An 18243-nucleotide genomic window follows, 5' to 3' on the forward strand; every position below is an offset into this window, starting at 1 on the left:
AAAGCAAACTGAGCAAGCTAGAAGGCATCCATCCTTCCAGCATGACCTCTGCTTCACTTCCTGCCCTGACTCCCCTCAAGGATGGCCTGTGACATGGAAGTGTAAGCCAAAGAAATGTTTTCCTACCCAAACTGCTCCTGACCATGGTGTTGTACCCCATCAACCAGAGGCAGACTAGGACAGCTATCATATAATTAACCAGGCAGCTGTGAGCCACCGACTCAGGCCCAAGGGAGAGCCTTGGGAAGGACGGTACCCACAAAGCAAGAGTGGGTGGGAAAGGGTTCAGGTGTGGGTGCTCCTAGGGTCACCTTGCTGTCTCTTCCCTCCTTCATCCTCAAGCTCCCCTCCAGCAGCAGCTGCCGAATCGCTTCAGGGGAGGCGCCAGGCATGGGTGCGGTCAGGTCCAGATGTAAAAATTCCTTCAAGAGCTTTAGGTGTGGGGGGGAGTGCAGATGTCAGGGAGGTCAGGGTTAAATCTGAGAGGCCCCCAAAGGAGATCTGCAGAGCAACCACCTCCCCCCCGACAATCGGGTGCTTCCAGAGGGCTACTAGCTAGAGACTCGGTGCTCACCTTATCCACCTCGTCATTGCTGCCCTCCACCACCTCGTAAGCATCAATCCGGCTCACCACCCCTGCCAGCCGCTGGCGCTCCTGTCGCTGCCGCATGCATGCATTCACGTGGTGGATGAAGCATTCCACAGAGCTGATCTGCAGACAGACGACGGAGTTTAGGGCCAGGATCTGGGAGAGACAGCCTAGGACGGCCGTATGCTCACAATTCGAGTTACCATGGTGATCACCGCTTCCTTGGCACGGGGCTCATCCGTCTTCCTCAGCACTGACTTGAGCAGCAGTGGATATTTGGTGAGCCGCTGGTGGGGCTTGGCCAGCATGTCACTCAGTTTCAGCCTCTGACACTGCTGGTGCTTCTCAGCCCACTGTAGAGTGGGGGCGGAGCTCAGGCTTAACCTCGCCCCCTCAGGCCCCGCCTACCCAGCTGTGCCCAAGGTCCTGCACCCAGAGCTCCAGACCCTCACCGTGACATAGGCGCGGAACAGGTCGTTGTCACGCAGTAGGCCACGCATGTATTCCATGCAGCCCTCCTCCTCCATACAGTATTGGATGTATGGCTTGAAGAGCGAGCCGAACTGGTCCGGGGCAGAACCACAGCACCTGTTACCTCAGGATTTCAGGGGCTCCAGGGGCTTCCCACACCACCCCGGAGGGGTTTCTAGGTCAGGAAACTAGGTCTCAAAGATACCACCCATAGTCAGGTGGCAAGGACTCAAACCCAGGTCACCAACACGCACTACTTCCTTTCTTGACCACAGAGTTAACCTGGGATTAGGGTTAGTAGGAACTAGAGGAAATGGACGGGCAGACAGGATCTAGCCCTGCGGGGTTTTCAGTGTCCCTGCCCATACCATCTTGAAGCCTTTGAGAAAGTCCCCAGGCTGCAACAGCGCCCGCGTGCGCCGCGCCTTCTCCAGCACCGGCACCATCACGCTGCCCCACAGCCTGCGGTGCAGCCGCACAATCTCAGGGATGTTGCTGAACAAGCGTTCAACCTCCACCTGGGCGAACACAGGCGCGGGTCGGCTCCGCCCCGTCCCACCCACTCCTCCCTGCTAACCCCGCCCCGACGCCGCCCCTCCCCCGACGCCGCTCCAGGCCAGGCCGCACCTCACACAGGAGCCCCGACTCTTGCAGGTTAAGAAGACAGCACAGGAACAGCTGTAGGGGGAGAGGACGCTGCAGCAAGGGTGGGGGTGGGGTTCCCAACCCTGAGGCCCTACCCAAACTCTTAATTGCCCCTTCCCCCTAAGGCCCTGAAGCAGCCAGAGAGAAAGAGGGTGTTTGGACGGCCAGACCCAGAAGCGCCAACCCAAGCATGGTTCAACTGGGGGTCATCCTGGCGGTTCCTACCAGGAGGAGAGCTGGGGAGAATGGTTTCTCAGCAAAGTTGGAAGGTTCTGGGTCACCTCTGCCCTGGTTCCTCCTCCCTCCAGGTGCTTGCCCTCCCGTTTAAATCCCCTAAGTGTCTGTCTATCCACTCTCTCTGTTCCTGGTAACTTGACAGACAGAGGTGTTCAGAAACAGCCGTTGAACAACTCTGGCCTCACTAGGATAAGTCAGCTTCACCTGGCCTACAAGCCTGATGTCCCGGCCCGGCCCCGGCCCCCCTCAGGAATTCTCAGGACACCTCAGGAATCCACACCCAGGATGCAGCCTGGAGCCCTTTGATTTCCCTGCTTTCAACTACCGTCAGGTAACCGCCCTGCTTAGCAGAGGGAACACTCAGTTGGCCTCTGCACCCGGGTCTCACACTCACGTTGGTGATCACACGCAGCTTGCGGATGTAGGAGACTTCTGTGTGTAAGAGTTCCCACACTGCTTCCTGTTGGTGGCACTGGCGCCGGGTCAGCTTCTAGAGGGAGGGGCGGGACAGGTTAGCTGGTAGCCTAGGGTGTGTGGGGACAGTCACGAGGGTGAGCAGCCCTGCACGCAATGTCCTCATTTTCTTGACAGGAACACAGAGATCTGGAAGGCGAGGCATCCCATCATCTGGATTGCGACTGTCAAGATACCCAAGATAACTCCACTATAGTGGGCCTCCTCCACCACTACACAGCCAAGCAGTCCACTTTCCCCAGCTACACCCACCTCATGCCCATCAATGAGCTCCCTCCAGCTGTCCTCCAGCCTCAGGCTTGAGTTATCTTCATCCTCATCCTCATCTTCATCCTCCTCCCAGGAGTCATGGTCAAAACGCAGCCTCCTGGGCATCCGGGGTAGCCCGAAGAGGCTGTAGGCATGGAGCTTGCCCTCCAGCTGTTCCATCTTGTCCACTTCCTGGAAGGAGACCCAGGACCACGGTCAGGGTCAGGGTCGGCTAGCTGCTCTGCCCTGAGCCCCGTGGCGCCACATACCCGCCCAAAGGCACTGGTGCTGGGGCTGGAGCCGAAGAAACCGCTGAAGCGACTGGCTGCCCGGTTCTTCCAGCTCTCGCTGCTCCCACTGCTGGTGCCCCCACTGCTGCCAAGAGGCAGAGAACAGCTGGAAGGCCTGGAGGGCTCCTGCCCCGGGATGCTGGTCTCCCCCAGGAACTCAGACATGTTCTTGCGACGGCGGCCAGGGGCCTGGCCAGGGAGGAATGGTCAAGCGCAGCTCCCACCGGCCCCACAGCTCCACACCAGGGCTTCCAGGACACAGATCAACCACGCAGGCAGAAGTGTCTCTGCATCCTTGACCCAGGGTACCACCTCCCCTGAGAGCAGATGTCCAGACACAGGTTCATCATCTCAACTACTGCCCCAGGCCACCCAGCCATAAGCAGGGAACAGGTAGGAACTCAGGGTTACACACACACACACACACACACACACACACACACACACACACACAGAAGCCTCCACAAGCAGAGCTTCAAAAGGTTTCATTGGGGCTGAAGAGATGGTTCAGCAGTTAAGAGCAAGAACAAAGAACACTGGCTGCTCTTGTGGAGGGCCTGGGTTTGGTTCCAGTCACCTACACAGTATCTCGCAACTATCTGTAATAACAGTTCCTGGGAATCTGGTGCTCTGTTACAGCCTCCAAGGATGCTGAATGTATGTGGCACACATACATACATGCAAGAAAAGCCCTCATACACATAAAGTAAAAAATCCAAAAAAATGGGGGCTGGAGAGATGGTTCAGAGGTTAAGAGCACTGATTGCTCTTCCAGAGGTCCTGAGTTCAATTCCCAGCAACCATATTGTGGCTCACAACCATCTGTAATGAGATCTGGTGCCCTCTTCTGGCCTGCAGGCATACATGTAGACAGAATATTGTAAACAAAATAAATAAATAAATAAATCTTAAAAAAAAAAATCCTAAAAAATTTAAATGCTCACCGGGCAGTGGTGGCGCACACCTTTAATCCCAGCACTTGGGAGGCAGAGGCAGGGAGATCTCTGTGAGTTTGAGGCCAGCCTGGCCTATGGAGTGAGCACCAGGACAGACTCCAAACTACACAGAGAAACCCTGTCTTGGAGAGAGAGAGAAAGAGAGAGAGAGAGAGAGAGAGAGAGAGAGAGAGAGAAGTCAGGAGTGATGGTGCATGCCTTTAAATGCCTTTAATCTCTTGGGAGGCAGAGCCAATGTGACCTCTGTGAGTTTGAAGTCAGCCTCCAGGGACAGGCAAGGATACACAGTGAGACCCTGTCTCAAAAATAGATAGATAAATGATAGATAGATGATAGATAGATAGATAGATAGAAAGATAGATAGAATAACAGAAAAGAAAAGGGACAAGACCCACAAAACATTCATACTCAGTGGGTAATATATTCTGACTTTCCAACACAAACATGCTGTTGGGAAACCTCATTCCTCCTGCCCCACAGATAATATACCCCACGTCCTTTGACTCCCCAGGCACTAGAACAGAGACAACCCACCATCTAGACCAGTTACATAGAGAGAGAGAGAGACCCCTGTCCTCACAGCCAACCACACCTTGCAGAAGTAAGACCCCAAGAGTGATGCCGAGGAGAGTCCAACATGACTCTTCCTTAGGAGGTTTCCTGCCCTGCATCCATCCCGACAGGCCCTCCTGCTCACCAAGATGTCCAGACTGTTCTCTCGGCGGCTCTGAGGGTCCACACGCTCTGATACAGGGGGCCCAGCCCCAGCGGGCCTCAGGATGGGCAGACTGAGGGACTTGGAGTCCTTCACTCCCTGTTCCACTTTGCCTTCATCTCCCGGCTTGGCTAGCATGGCATGTGGAAGCACAAGATGCCCTCAGTGCCCAAGCACAGGAGACACAGTGGCCTTAGTCCCCGGTCCCCTGAGCACTCATATCTAGGCCTCACTACCCTCCCTGGAAGCCCCACCCTGCCAACACCAGCTACAGGCGCCCAGCAAAGACACCTGTATGTTAATGAGTCTGTTCAGGAGCATGGCCAATGGGAACCTGAGCCCAGGAAAGACTCCACAGCCTGGAGGCCCCAACAAGCCCCAGCCACCCCACCCAGCTAGTTGGCCCATGGAGCCTGCTGCTCTGCTCACCTTTGACCCTCAGGTAGTGTCCTCCAAACCTGTAGGCCTCAAATGTGAGGGACAGAGGTGTGTTGGACTGGTCCAGGTAGATGTCCACTTTACCCAGTGCGATGCCTTTCCTTTCAAACACAGGCTGGAGCACCTCCCTGCCCCCAGGAAGAAATGTATGCTTTAAGGGGGTGATCATGTGACTCCCCAGCCCATCCACAGACACAGTTCCAGCCACTTCCCCAACAAAAACAAACAAACAAAAAGCAGCAGGCACAACATCTAACACGCAGGTACAGACACCGTACCCAGGGACTCACAGGTCCCTCTCGGGCACACACACGCAGGTACAGACACCCGTACCCAGGGACTCACAGGTCCCTCTCAGGTACACACGCAGGTACACACACCCGCCCCCAGGGACTTATAAGTCCCTCTCGGGCACCAGGGCCTTACAGGTCCTCTCGGGCACACATGTACAGTCAGGATTAGAGTGCACAGGTGAGCCTCGTGACCGTGTCACATTCACATGGGCCTGCCCACAGGAAAGGTGTGCACATACATGGGAGCACACAGACACACATAGACTCACAGAGAAATGCAGGTAGATGCTTGCACACATATGCTTGCACACACACACGCACGCACGCACGCACGCACACACGCGCGACCAATGTAGAGACCGGGAGCCCTGACAAAGGAACTCCATCTGTCTGACCCCCACTTCCTCCTCAGGCCCTACCCCAGAGACTTCTTCTTCATGGCTGGCACAATTTCTGTTTCAATGTCCACGTTGAGGTCAAATTTCAAAGTGAAACACTCCTTGCTTGGGTCCTGAGGGTACAGGTATCTGTTAGCATCCCCACTGGCACCCCACTGCTTACCTGACACACCCTGTGGTCCAGATAAATCCCAACAGGGACTCCCCAGTCCTACTCCTGAGAGACTCCCAGAGTCCGACTTGCCCAAGGAGTTCCTGCCCGCCGCTCCATATTTGGGATATGCAGGCAGCTCTGAGCTCATCTAGACCCCATCCCTGGCTGGAGTTCCCAGCAGGGAGACCAAACTCAGGGAAAGGAAAGGCCTGGAAGAGAAGGGGGCTTTCTGGGAACATGGGCAGTCAGCCCTCCTGGCTCCTTACATCCGTGTGCCTCCTTCTTGCTTTCTTCTTGGAGATCTTTAGGCCGGTGCTCTTCCGGTCCCTGTAGGGAGGCAGATGTTGAGGTGCAGGTGAGTCCTTCCCAGTGTGGGATGTAAGTGGGAATCTCCTACCCTTGATCACTTGGAAGTTAATTTGGATGCATTCTACCCGGCTGCCTGTTTGGGACTGTCTGCCCTCTGGTGGCCAACAAGGGAATTACACACAATGGCTAATTTTTTTTTTTAGGATGAGCCAGCCAGACGTGTTGGCCTGAGCAAGGGCCGTTTCCTCTAGAAATCAAAGCAAGGCAGGGGTGCAGAGGGACCAACCACTTGTCTCTGGAGAAGGACACTGAAGTGTGTGGTCCCTGGTCTCACTCCTATGGTGGGAGCTCTGTTCACAGACCACACCTACCCTCTTCCGTCCACATAGTCTTCCTCTTCCTCCAGATCTGCAGCAGGGCTAGTGCGTGGGGGACAGGACCGGGTGGAGACATTCCGGGCCAGGACAGAGCCTTTGAAGGAAGGGAGCAGGGGTTATAACCTGACCCACTCCCTCTATGGTCCATCCTTAACCCTAAAATCGGCCTCTTCCAAAGGCAGAGCCTGGAGCTCTCCAGTGGCTCAGGCCCTTCAGTTCTGCCAAGAATGGGATGTTCGTTATTATCTATTTCCCCAGACCCCGAAGGACCACAGGCCTTTGGATGATATACTAGTGATGCCCCGCTCCAAATACAAACCCACCTGATGACTCAGTTACCTTGCTCCTTGCTACAGCATGTGGGTAAGAAAGCCATGCCTTGGTGGCTGTCTCAGACAGGGACCAAGCCTCCCTCCCCCCTACCACAACCAGACCTGAAGTCCCAGGAGCCCTGAGGGAGTGGAGAGTCCCTTTGTCTCTCTTACCAGCTGACTGGGTGTCTTCCAGAGCCAGGCCCTATTCAGCAGGTGAGTGTAAATCCCAGTCTCCGGCCTCCATTTTTGGAGGCCCCTCCCTTGTGTCCCTAGAACCTTGGTCCCTCCCCGAGGAGGGTCAAGGTAGCCCGCCAAACCTTGACCCCTCCCCAGGAAAGGTCAAAACCACTCCCCCAGGCTATTTAAGACTGTTCCCCCAAAAAATAAACACATAGTTTTCCCTCTTTCCCCCAGTGGTCACTGCTTTCTGGTTCCCCTCAGGACCACCCGAGAGCTCAGTACAATTAAACCTGGCTATCTTTTAATTTGGTTTGGTTTGATTTGGCTTGATTGGGATTATTTTGTGTTGGCAGTAAGCTCCTAACATCTTGGAGGTCCATGGGGAGGGGGTGGGGGCGACCTTTCCCGTGGCCCATAGCCATGTGTTGAAAGCACCCTTGTCCATCCCCTCTTCCCCCAGCTCTCTGTGCCAGGTTACAGCGCTGTGTCTTGGTGAGTCCCCTTTTTTTTTTGTCCATGCTATAGGGTTTTGGGGAACCTGTTCATGTTTACTTTTAACAGACAATTAATGATAATTGTCGATTATCCGGCTTTTGAGGAAGACGTGGGCCATGCCAAGAGCCTGACCCAAGCAGTGAAAGCTGAGACCAAAAGCTGAGGTGGATTTTGTTTGTTTTAGGGACGCCTGGCATTCAATTTAACAGCCCCGTTCTGGCCTAAAAGCTATTTCGGCAGACTCACTCTATTAGTCTTTTTTTTTTTCTTTTTAGTTTTTCAAGACAGGGTTTCTCTGTAGCTTTCGAGCCTGTCCTGCCCTTGTAGACCAGGCTGGCCTTGAACTCACAGAGATCCACCTGCCTCTGCCTCCTGAGTGCTGGGATTAAAGGCGTGCGCCACCACTGCCCGGCCACTATATTAATCTTAAGGCACACAGTTGGACACAGACTTTTAAAATGGGCGCTTACAATTCTAAGCCAGATCTGCTATTGCCCCTGGGATGCCTCTTACAAAATCTTTAAAAATTGGGACTGTCTGATACACTCTGTCCCGAATGGCTACTTTCTCTATGCACTAAGATTTGGCGTCAATACGATCTTGACAATGGGACGCATTGGCCACCAGAGGGAAGCCTTGAGCTTACCATCCTCCCCGGGACTTAGAAAACTTTTGTTGCTGTGGAGACAAGTGGACGGAACTCTCCTGGGTCTGGGCTCTGCGTTCTCACCCCTCCCTCAGTAGCCAGTGTCTTCGCAGAGCCTCCAAATCGCCAGTCATCTGGGACTTGGGACCCTGACCATTCCAGCTGGACCATGCAGCCAGAGGCACGGGCCCCTCCCCAACTCCCTCGAACCCTCACTACCCACCCCACTCCTGAGGAGCGACATTCTCCACATTCCTTTCCTACCCTGCCCTTACCTACTCCCTCACTAGCCAAACTAGTTCAAGATCAACTGTCCCCTTACCTACCTTCCTCCCTCCAGCCCCCTCCTCCGCAACTTCCTACCCTTGGACCCCCTATGCGCACTGGGCTAGCCCCGCCCATTCCTCCCATCTCCTCCCATACCAGATCCCAGCAAAATTCCGCCCATATTCCATTTTCTCTTCCAGATATCTCTCAGACAGAAAAGCGACTGGGTTCCTTTCCTGCTAATCCTTCTGTTTACATTTAAGAGTTTTGTTATCTGTCCCAGGCCTACGACCTAACCTGGCGTGACACTAAGCTCCTACTCTCACTCCCGAAGAGCCAAGTAGGATTCAGTCAGCAGCGAGACAATATGCAGACCAGACTCATCTGGTAGACAGTACGGTCCCTGTGGGGGAAGTGGCTGTGCCAACCACAAATCCACACTGGGACTACCAACCTGGCCAAAGCAGCTGACAGAGGTGGGACATCCTTCAGGGTATGGAAATGGTCTCAAAAAAAGTAGTTAATTTTGACAAACTTAGAGAGATACACAGCTAGCTAGCTGACGAAAACCCAGCCATTTTCTAAAATCGGTTACAAGAGACCATGGTCCAGTATACCAGGACCATGTATACCAGTGGGAGCCATGGTCTTGGCTACCCATTTCATCTCTCAGTCAAAGTTAAGAAAGGTTAAGGAGGGTCCCCAAACCCCTATACGGGAATTGGTGAAAATGGCCTTTAAAGTTTTTAATGCCTGCCCGAGAAGAGATAGGTAGCAACCCTGCAGGCTCAAGCCTTAGCAGCTGCCATAAGGCCACTGGAAGGGGGACAAGGGAAGTCAACCGTGAGGTTCCATCCTGGTGGAGCCCAGCCTAAGTCAACCTCACCTGCAGGCTGCTTCAAGTGTGGCCTAAATGGACCTCCTATCTGCCATGCCCTATCTGCCACCAACCTGGACACTGGAAATCACAATGCCCCCATGTGGACTTGTTCTCTATGCCACACCACAGAGGTCCAACCTCACCAACATCAGCAAGTGAGACTGTGCCAGCCTCTAAACTTCTCATCCTTGGAGAGGATTGACACTGCCCAGACTTGGTAATTCCCGTAACCCTATCCGAGCCTAGGGTAAAGCTACAGGTAGCGGGTAAGTCCATTAGCTTTCTTTTGGACACGGGAGCTACCTATTCTGTTTTAACATCTCACTAGGGCCTTATGTTCCCCTCACTAATTTCAGTTATGAGGGTAGACGGGACCCGTTCCTCCCCACTTAAAACTTTGCCACTGCCCTCAGGAAACCACCAGACACAGTCGAAGAGACCCACTTACTAATGGGAACCTCATCATAAACGGTTATTTGTGACTAGGGCACTCCAAATAGCCAAGGGTCAACGGACTATATCTACACTGACTCTAAACATGCCTTCTTAATAGCCCATACTCATTCTGCACTCTGGAAGGAAAGGGGCATTTCCATAGCTAACGGACCCCTTATAGCCAACATTTAGGAGGCCCTTCAGCTCCCTGCAAAAGTAGCCATTATTCACTGTCGGAGACACCAGTCCTCCAAGGACCCAGGGGGCTGGCCTCCAGCTCCTCGGATACCACAGAACATTTTGTTCTTAACTCTCTCCTATCAGCCCTGTTACCAACCTAAAGAGAGAGAAGAGCTTACAAGGGGGGGGGGCACAAAAACAAAGGATGGATGGTTCTATTTAAATAACTGTCTCATCCTTCCTCAAGACCAGACATTGTCAATCATTTGAGACATCCACCAGACCTTACACATAGGCCCCGAAGCTTTGTTCCGCTTCTTGGAGCCCCTTTTTGACCCCACCCATCTCTGACATCGTATTTCACAGGTTCACTCCTCTTGCCAGATGTGTCCAGGCCAACCCACAGGGGGCTCTCCACATACATCAGTCTCTACACCAGCTTCGTGGACACCGACCAGGTGAATACTGACAGGTTGATTTCACCCATATGCCTACTCATAAAAAACTCCGTTATCTCCTAACACTTGTGGACACTTTTACAGGATGGATAGAAGCGTTTCCGGTCTCCAGGGAAACGGCAGATGTGGTGGCTCAGGTACTCCTGGACCATATCATTCCTGGGATGATATCGTGGACCATCCAGACGGATGATGGGCCAGCCTTCAGTTCCAGGGTCGTGAAGCTCATGTCAGAAGCTCTCAGTATCTCCTGGAAATTCCACACCCCCTACCATCCACAATCCTCGGGAAAGGTGGAGAGGGCCAATGGACTCAACAAACAGCAGCTAACCAAGCTCTCCATTGAACTCAGGTTATCTTGGCCCTCCCTTCTCCCCTTGGCCCTTACTCACTTCAGGGTCACCCCACGTTCCCCCTACGGGCCTGAGCCCTTTAGAGCTGCTTTATGGCAGGTCCTTTCTCCTTAACCATCACCTCCCACCTCCCTCCTTAACCAAACTCCTCCACTGGCAGGGTACCTGCCCAACCTCTCCCTTCTGAGGTCCCTTCTCTGTTCACACGCTGACAGTTGTCTCCCTGTCACCACACCAGTGGACCCTATGCCCCTGAACCTGCCCCTCTCTCCCTAGGGGACAGAGTATTCCTCAAACAGTTAACTCCTAGGTCTCTCGAACCTCGATGGACAGGACCTCACATGGTAATCCTCACCACCCCCTCGGCAGCCAAGCTCCTGGGACACCCATGCTGCTACCATCTCTCCAGGCTCATGCAGGCACCTACTCAGGACAATTGGTCTGTTCAGCAGTTAGGACCTTCCACCCTCCAGTTTTCCAAGATGCCATAATGAAGGGCCTACCTGCTCCTCATCCTGGCACTGGCACACTCATCTTTGGTGATACAAACAAGACGGGTAATAATAATGTTTTTTTTCTCATAGACACCTGCCTTCTTATCTCCTTCAAGAAACAGATGCCTGGCATCTCCAGGATGACAGTGAACAGGATTCTTTTCCAGCCACACCTCTCGCTGAGTGTGGACCCACCAACACCTAGCTCTCCCCTCGCAGGAAGGAGCCAGACTTGAGTCAACGCCCCTTTTCCAAAGAGAGCCTAAATGTTGGTCATAAATATCACCTCAGCTTCCTATCACCCTTATACAAACAGTCTGGAATGTAAATCCCAGTCTCTGGTCTCCGCGTCCCATGTCGCGTCCCACCCAGCCTTCCCCCCTCCCCCGCATTGGCAGCTTTCTGGTTCCCCTTGGGCCACCTGAGAGCACAGGAGTGCATTTAAACCTGGATATCTTTTAATTTGGTTTGTTTTGATTTGGCTTGATTGGGATTTTGCATCGGCAGAGAGCTTGCCTTAGAAAACATTCCTAACAGTGAGGTTTCTGATTCCCTTCCCCAAGTTCCTTCCAACCACAGTGGCCACCAACCTGCTCTCCTAGGCCAGTGGCCTGGTATGGAGAGTTCGCCCAGAAGCTGCTGGCCTCACAGAGAGGCAGAATGAGGAAGAAAGGGGGCTCCTGTGCTGACCCGGGCCAGCGGCGGGGGCAGCTGTGGGAGGTAAGGAGGTGTATCTGTAGATTTGTATTTTGTTCTTGTGTTCTTCACGTGGCCCTACCAGAGTTTCAATAGCTAACCAAGCACCGCTTCCACCAAGATAGGGAATTCTGAGCTTCCCTGACTTCTAGAGGCCAGGTCTGGTCTCAGGGCTTACCTTGTGGGGGCAGGTCAAAGCGAACATGTCCATCATAGTGCATAGCGTTGTGAAACTTGCTGTCACAGGCCTCACACAGGTTGAGGGGCCCCCGGCGGTGCAGTTGCTGGCAATCGGCATGGTGGCATACCTGTGGGTGAAGGGTGCGGTCAGAATGGGCTCCAGACAGACCACTGCTGTGGTCATCTACCATCTTCTCCATGAGGCGCCCTCTGCTCCCCTTAGCCGGGTCATTTGGACAGCCTTCCCCGAGTTCCCACTGCCTGTTTCCAAGGAATGAGAGAAAAACAAGCCCTGCTCCTGAGACTTCAAAGGATCAATGGTGAGGCAGGAGCTATTGGACCTTTCTGGCAGGAAGAGCCCTCGGAAAGACACTTGAGACTTCTTCAGTCAGTATCGGAACACCTTAAACTGTGATTAACGTGAAAGCTTGGCTGCTTGGGCCCTCGGCTCTCAGTCAGCTCTGTGGTCTGCCTGAGTCTCGAATAGTAGACTCCACCTACATTGCTACAGACACACGTGGAGCTCCTGAGGAGTCCAAAGCAGGTGCTGTGGCTGACACACGCACACAACCCCGCCTGCCTGGAGACTAGATTTGTATCTATCATATTTATCTACATTTATCTGTTCCTCCCCCTTCCTAGAGAGCTGTCGGCTTTGTAACCTTCTAACTGCCAAAGGCCTAGGAAATGGCCTGGCACCAATGCAGTTCCTGCTTTTCCATAAAAATTTTAAAAACCAGAAAACAAAACAAAACAACAACCAGAAGCTAGCAAGAAACCCACAGCCTGCCAACCATGTCCACTACACACCCAGGGCAATCAGGCCTTCCTACAATTGGCCCTGATCCAATCTGCAGCCAGCTCCTCCTCCCAGATCTGCCCTCACACTTTCACCCCAGACCTCCCATTTCCTGCAGGGTCAGGTTTCCCTCCCTCAGCACAGGGCAGGCTACCCCTCTAGAGACGGTCCTGGGCTCACCTCTCCTTTCGGGAAAGTCACACAGGATCCGTCTTCACGGCTTGCACGTAATTCTCCACTCTCCCTGCCTTGGCCTTCTGACAGATCTGGGTTATCAGAGGTTTCTCGTTTCGGGGTGGTGGGGGTGCTATATAGGGCCTCAGGCAATCCTCCTGCCTCAGCCTCCCTGGCGCTGGTATGACAGGCGTGCGCCACCACGCCTGGCTCTCCCCCAGTTTTCATCTTTAAATAGTTCAAGCCTACAGAGAGTTGTAAGAATAGTTCCGCCTCCTCTCTTCCTTTGTCACGGTGTCTCTGGTGCAGAAATCCCACACTACCCTGAGCTAATGAGAGCCCAGTAAGTCCCCAGCCACGAAGCGTTCCTCTCTACTCTCTTCACGGCCTCACCAAGCTGCCAAGAACCTGTGACCCTCCTGACGCTGCCCTATAGGACCTAGGATGACAGGCCTGTACCCCAGTCCTAGCTGATTTCCTTTTATTTCTTTTTTTAAATTTATTTTTATAATTATTTTTTTAAAGACAAGACAGGGTTTCTCTATGTAATAGTTCTGGCTGTTCTGGAACTCGCTCTGTGGACCAACCTGTCCTTGAACTCAAGGGATCTGCCTGCTGGGGTTTGACCAAGGTGTGCACCACTGCCACCTGACCAAGGTGTGCACCACTGCCACCTGACCAAGGTGTGCACCACTGCCACCTGACCTTTTTTTTTTTTAATTACTGTGTGTGTGTGTGTGTGTGTGTGTGTGTGTGTGTGTGTGCATCAGGGAAGAACCTTTAGGAAGAAATCCTCAATGGGTGGTACTGGCACACGCCTTAAATCCCAGCACTCAAGAGGCAGAGGCAGGTGGATCTCTGTAAGTTCAAGGAGAGTCTGGTCTATAAAACAAGTTTCAGGATAGCCAGGACTATTACACAGAGAAATTCTGTCTCAAAAAACAAAACAAAACAACAAAAAAAGAATTCTCTACCCCCCACTGTGGGTTTCAGGGATTGCACAGGGGTCTTCAGCCTCTCCCAGCAAACACTTTACCCTTCTGAGCCATCTGGTACACCAGCTCCCCTTTCTTGTTTATTTATATATTCACTTAGAAACGAGTTGTTTCCTGCAGTGCCCAGGCTGGGTACAAATGATCCCCCTGCTTCAGCCTTCCAAATAGCTGGGACCTGTGCCAGCAAGATTTTCCTCAAAACCCCACAATGTCCAGACCTTGCTAGATCCCAGTTATTGTACACTGTGCTCACACCTCCTCTCCCGACCACCTCACGGCCTTCGCAAACCCTCCCACCCTGAACCCAACTGGAAATCTAGGCTCACACAAGAATTTACCTTTGCTTCTCTTTACTCATAACATTGACTCTTTGGAGGTGTCTGAACATTTGACAGGACAGAACATCACTAATTCATCAGTACACTGGATACAGAGCTCACTTGGGGAATCTCCCTAAAGCCCCTTTCCTCCTCACAGCGTGTGTGTGTGTGTGTGTGTGTGTGTGTGTGTGTGTGCGCACGCACACATGCGTACACACATGGAGGCCAGGAAAGTGAGTGTGTGTGTGTGGGGGGGTGTAGAAGAGTTTCAGGTTGGTGGTTTCAAGCCACCCAGCGTGAGTACTGGGAACACAACTGGGTTTCTCCGAAGAGCCGTCAGTGCTCCTAACCGCCACCTTGCCCTCTACCCGCTCCTGGTACTTAGCAGAGTCAATGGCTCACGCTTGATCTGCCATCATCTCCGGTCACCTCAAGGGTGACCACAAACACTGATCGCTCCTGCCTTGGTGCAGGGATTTCCCTTTTCTTTGTCCTGGGCAGGAAAGGAAGGGCTAAGAGACTCTCGTGTACCCCAGCTGGCCTGCAACTTACTATGTAGGTGAGAACGACCCTGCTTGTTTTCCTTTTAGTTTTTATCGGTTCATTTTATGTCATGCATGTGAGTGTTTTGCCTGCTTGCATGTATAACATGTGTACCATGAGCATGTAGTTTCCACGGGCCAGAAGAGGGCGTCAGATCCCTTGGAAATGGAGTTGCAGGCGCGCTTGTAAGCCGCTACATGAGGGGCTGGGACTCAAACCTGTGTCTTTTGGAAGAGTGGCCAGTGCTTTTAACAGCTGAGCCGGTATCTGGAGCCTTCATGCTCTCAGAAGACAGCATCACTAGCCTGCTAACTCCCCAGCCCCTAGCTGGTTCACTGAACATGGGTGGTCAGAGGGAGCCCTGTTCTAGAAGGACTCACACTACATCCACTCAGAACCCCCCAGTGACTCTTCCTCACTCTGAGTAAGAACAGAAAGTCCCCAACGGAGCCTTGATACGGTGGTGTCTGGCCTGCAATGCTAATGTTCCTCCCTTGACCTTGTCTCCAGCCTGGCAACCTTGCTCCCTTTCTCTCCTGAATATTCCGCCCTGGTGCTACCACACACAGTGAGCCCCACAAGGACTGGTATTTTAGCCCACCCGACTCAAAAACCTATCTCCAGGCCTAGACACACCCAGGCTGTCAGCTTTGTGGCAAGTGCCTTTCCCCCACTTGGCCATCTTGCCAGCTCAATACTTGTATGGTTTATTAATTAGATGCTGGAGACTGTTTGGTTGAAAGTACCTGAACAGAGATGTCCAAGATGACAGAAAGACGGGAGGAAGATGGCCGGGAGGAAGATGGCCGAGACAGCGGAGCAGAAGTAGGGAGTGGCGGGGAGGTCGGGGAACGTCAGAGCTCCTTTCCAGGGGCTGTGTTCAAGTCTTCTCTGTGTCATTTCCTCTCACCACCCCCCTTTACACAAGAGGAGGGTAAAGCTCAGAAGAGCGAACTGCCAAAGGTTACACACCCAGTAGAGCCAGGGCCTGAAGGCAGCGTGTGGAACACCAGACCACAGATTAGTCTCACTCATTCCTGCCACTGCCAGGTACCAGACAATGGAGAGATAAATGGGGGGAGGCGGACCAGAGTTAGTTTTGCAGGAGGGTGGCTCCCAGGAAGAAACCAATCTGAGACTTAGGCTTGGTGTTTGGGCTCCTGTGTCTCTCCGCTCCTCCAGAAAGGACCTTAGGCAGGCGGCCCACTTGCCCCAGGGGAGATGACAGGAACTGGGTCCTATGCATTGGCAGCAATGGACGTTATGATGACCCAGATTCCGGACAGCGGGTGGCCAGTTTCAGTTCCTGTGTTAATCCACTGCTAATGAAGGCAGGAAAACACGTGTACCTGCCTACAGCACAAATCCCAGGGAAGGCAGAGAACGGCCTGGCTTTGCTCAGTTAGGGGCCTCCAGGCTTCAAGAGCCTCCTCCTGACAGTGATCTGGGGGAGACCTTTTTCAGGCACACACACACCCACCCCGCCCGCTGACTAGAATAACTTCAGGCTACACACCAGCTAAGCCTGGCTCTGGCTCAGTGTGACCAACAGTAAGCACGGCTCTAAATCGTGTGTTCCGGAAAAGGGTGCCCAATTCGGGGCCACAATTCTGTTTTTAAATTAAGTCAATATCAAGATGGCAGATTTGGGCAAGGCGAGGTGGCTCATGCCTCTATGCTCAACACTCTGGACACAGAGTCTGGGAGATCTCTCTATGAGTTCAAAAATCAGTCTGCCATACATAGTAGTTCCAGGACAATCAGAGACACAGTGAGACTCTGTCTCAAAAGAAGTGCGGGAGCAAGTGTGGATTCGTTCAGTGCCTTCTGGCTGATGCACCGGACTAGCCTCAGGGAATTCACGTTCTAGTCCTCAGTTTCTCATAGGCCCTCTTAGCACGGCAGCAATCACTGCCTCCGCCGCTCCTGGCCCACACTGTAGGCTCAAGGGACCCGCAGGGTCAGTTTCAGGAACTGAACCTGAGTTTCCATACAAAGTAAGCAGGCTGTTCTGGAACAGCCAGAGGAAAATCACAAGCTCAGATCAGAGGTTGAGGTTAGGCCTGGCAAAGCCCTCTTGGGTAGCCTTCCCACTTCCTCATATCCCTCTTGCCAAGCAACAGAGTCTCCCAGCACTAACTAAAGTCGGCTCCTTCCCAGCGCAAGACTCTGATCTTTCTTACTAGACTCCCCCGACTTCCTTACTGTCCGCCAAACCCACCTCCATATGAAGCAGCACCCCACTCCACAAGAGAAAGTCAGCATGTCAGTAGGGAAGTTCCTCTGGAGACAGAGCCACACAAATACAGAGGATACAGCCATCCCCCCTCCACCCCACTCCTAGGCCAGGGCATGGAGCAGGGAAAACAGGCTCTCTGATCACACAAGGGCCGAGACCAAAGGCAGGAGAAGCAGGGCCTGAGTGGCAGAGGGTGTGGGACAGAGGAAGGAAGGGGGGAGGGGCGGCTTGGGCCCCACAGGTGTGTTTGGAGGCAGCAAACACAAAAGGTCCAGGGGTTGAGGGGCATCTCTGCCCACCAGCTTCTTAATCCCAAGGTGGGGACCCCCTCTCAAGCCCCCACTCCCAGCTGTATACAGTTCACACAGGTTCAGCCACCCTGGCCCTCTGGAGTGGGAGACAGAGAGCATCCGTTAAGTGGACCCGCTAGGCTTTGGCCCACCCACGTCCCCCTACCTGGCTGTCGCTGCTGCGGGTCTGACCCCCGACCCAGGGGGACTGGGAGTCTGGGGAGGGCAGCTCGGAGCCCGGCCTGGTTGCTGCTCGGCGCCCGGAGACGCCGGGTCCTGTCCCCATGGTGGCTGGAGGAAGCGGCGGTCAGCACTGCGCTCAGGACAAAGCGCGGAGCCCCGCTTCCTGCCATTGTGCAGTCGCGCCCGGGAGGGGGTGGCTGGATCGGTGACACCCCGCGGAACCTCAGCCACTCCCAGGCAGGGCCACTCAGCTTTGAGACCATGCCTCTGGGACAGGGCCCATCCCAGGGGCTCGAGACACAGCACAAGATGGGTGCAGCCGGTTTAAGGACCAACTCCCTTAGGATCCCGCCCTGGGCCAACTCTCTTTGCTGGGACTCCGCATCTTGTTGCATTCTTTGCTGAGTCCCATGCCAGCCCCATGCAAGGTCCTAGGGGACCCCCATCACATACACCCCAAGCAAGAGCCTGGGGATCTCTGCTCCAGGGGCAGAGGTAGAGACTCCAAGGCAACACCTGACCTGGAA

General features: G+C 53.6%; 1 protein-coding gene across 7 annotated transcripts in view; it reads right to left on the minus strand.

The window, feature by feature from the left end:
* Positions 1–18243, minus strand: part of Plekhg5 (pleckstrin homology and RhoGEF domain containing G5) — a 45057-nt gene that overhangs the window by 3218 nt on the left and 23596 nt on the right. For 4 of the 7 annotated variants that reach the window (XM_087906825.1, XM_087906823.1, XM_087906826.1 and 1 more), the window contains exons 3-17: positions 12172–12301; positions 6590–6689; positions 6176–6236; positions 5777–5868; positions 5056–5192; positions 4609–4757; positions 2935–3144; positions 2669–2857; positions 2337–2432; positions 1688–1738; positions 1429–1578; positions 1042–1152; positions 793–942; positions 575–712; positions 312–431 (exon numbers count right to left, since the gene is read on the minus strand). In XM_087906825.1, the coding sequence (XP_087762951.1) occupies positions 312–431; positions 575–712; positions 793–942; positions 1042–1152; positions 1429–1578; positions 1688–1738; positions 2337–2432; positions 2669–2857; positions 2935–3144; positions 4609–4757; positions 5056–5192; positions 5777–5868; positions 6176–6236; positions 6590–6689; positions 12172–12301 (1884 nt within the window). Of the gene's footprint in view, positions 1–311; positions 432–574; positions 713–792; positions 943–1041; positions 1153–1428; positions 1579–1687; positions 1739–2336; positions 2433–2668; positions 2858–2934; positions 3145–4608; positions 4758–5055; positions 5193–5776; positions 5869–6175; positions 6237–6589; positions 6690–12171; positions 12302–13152; positions 13290–17699; positions 17849–18243 lie in introns of those variants that run through there. The other 3 variants (XM_087906821.1, XM_087906820.1, XM_087906822.1) reach the window with 3 other exon arrangements.

Source organism: Myodes glareolus, chromosome 6 (genome assembly GCF_982192425.1).
Source record: "Myodes glareolus chromosome 6, mMyoGla1.1, whole genome shotgun sequence".
NCBI lineage: Eukaryota > Metazoa > Chordata > Mammalia > Rodentia > Cricetidae > Myodes > Myodes glareolus.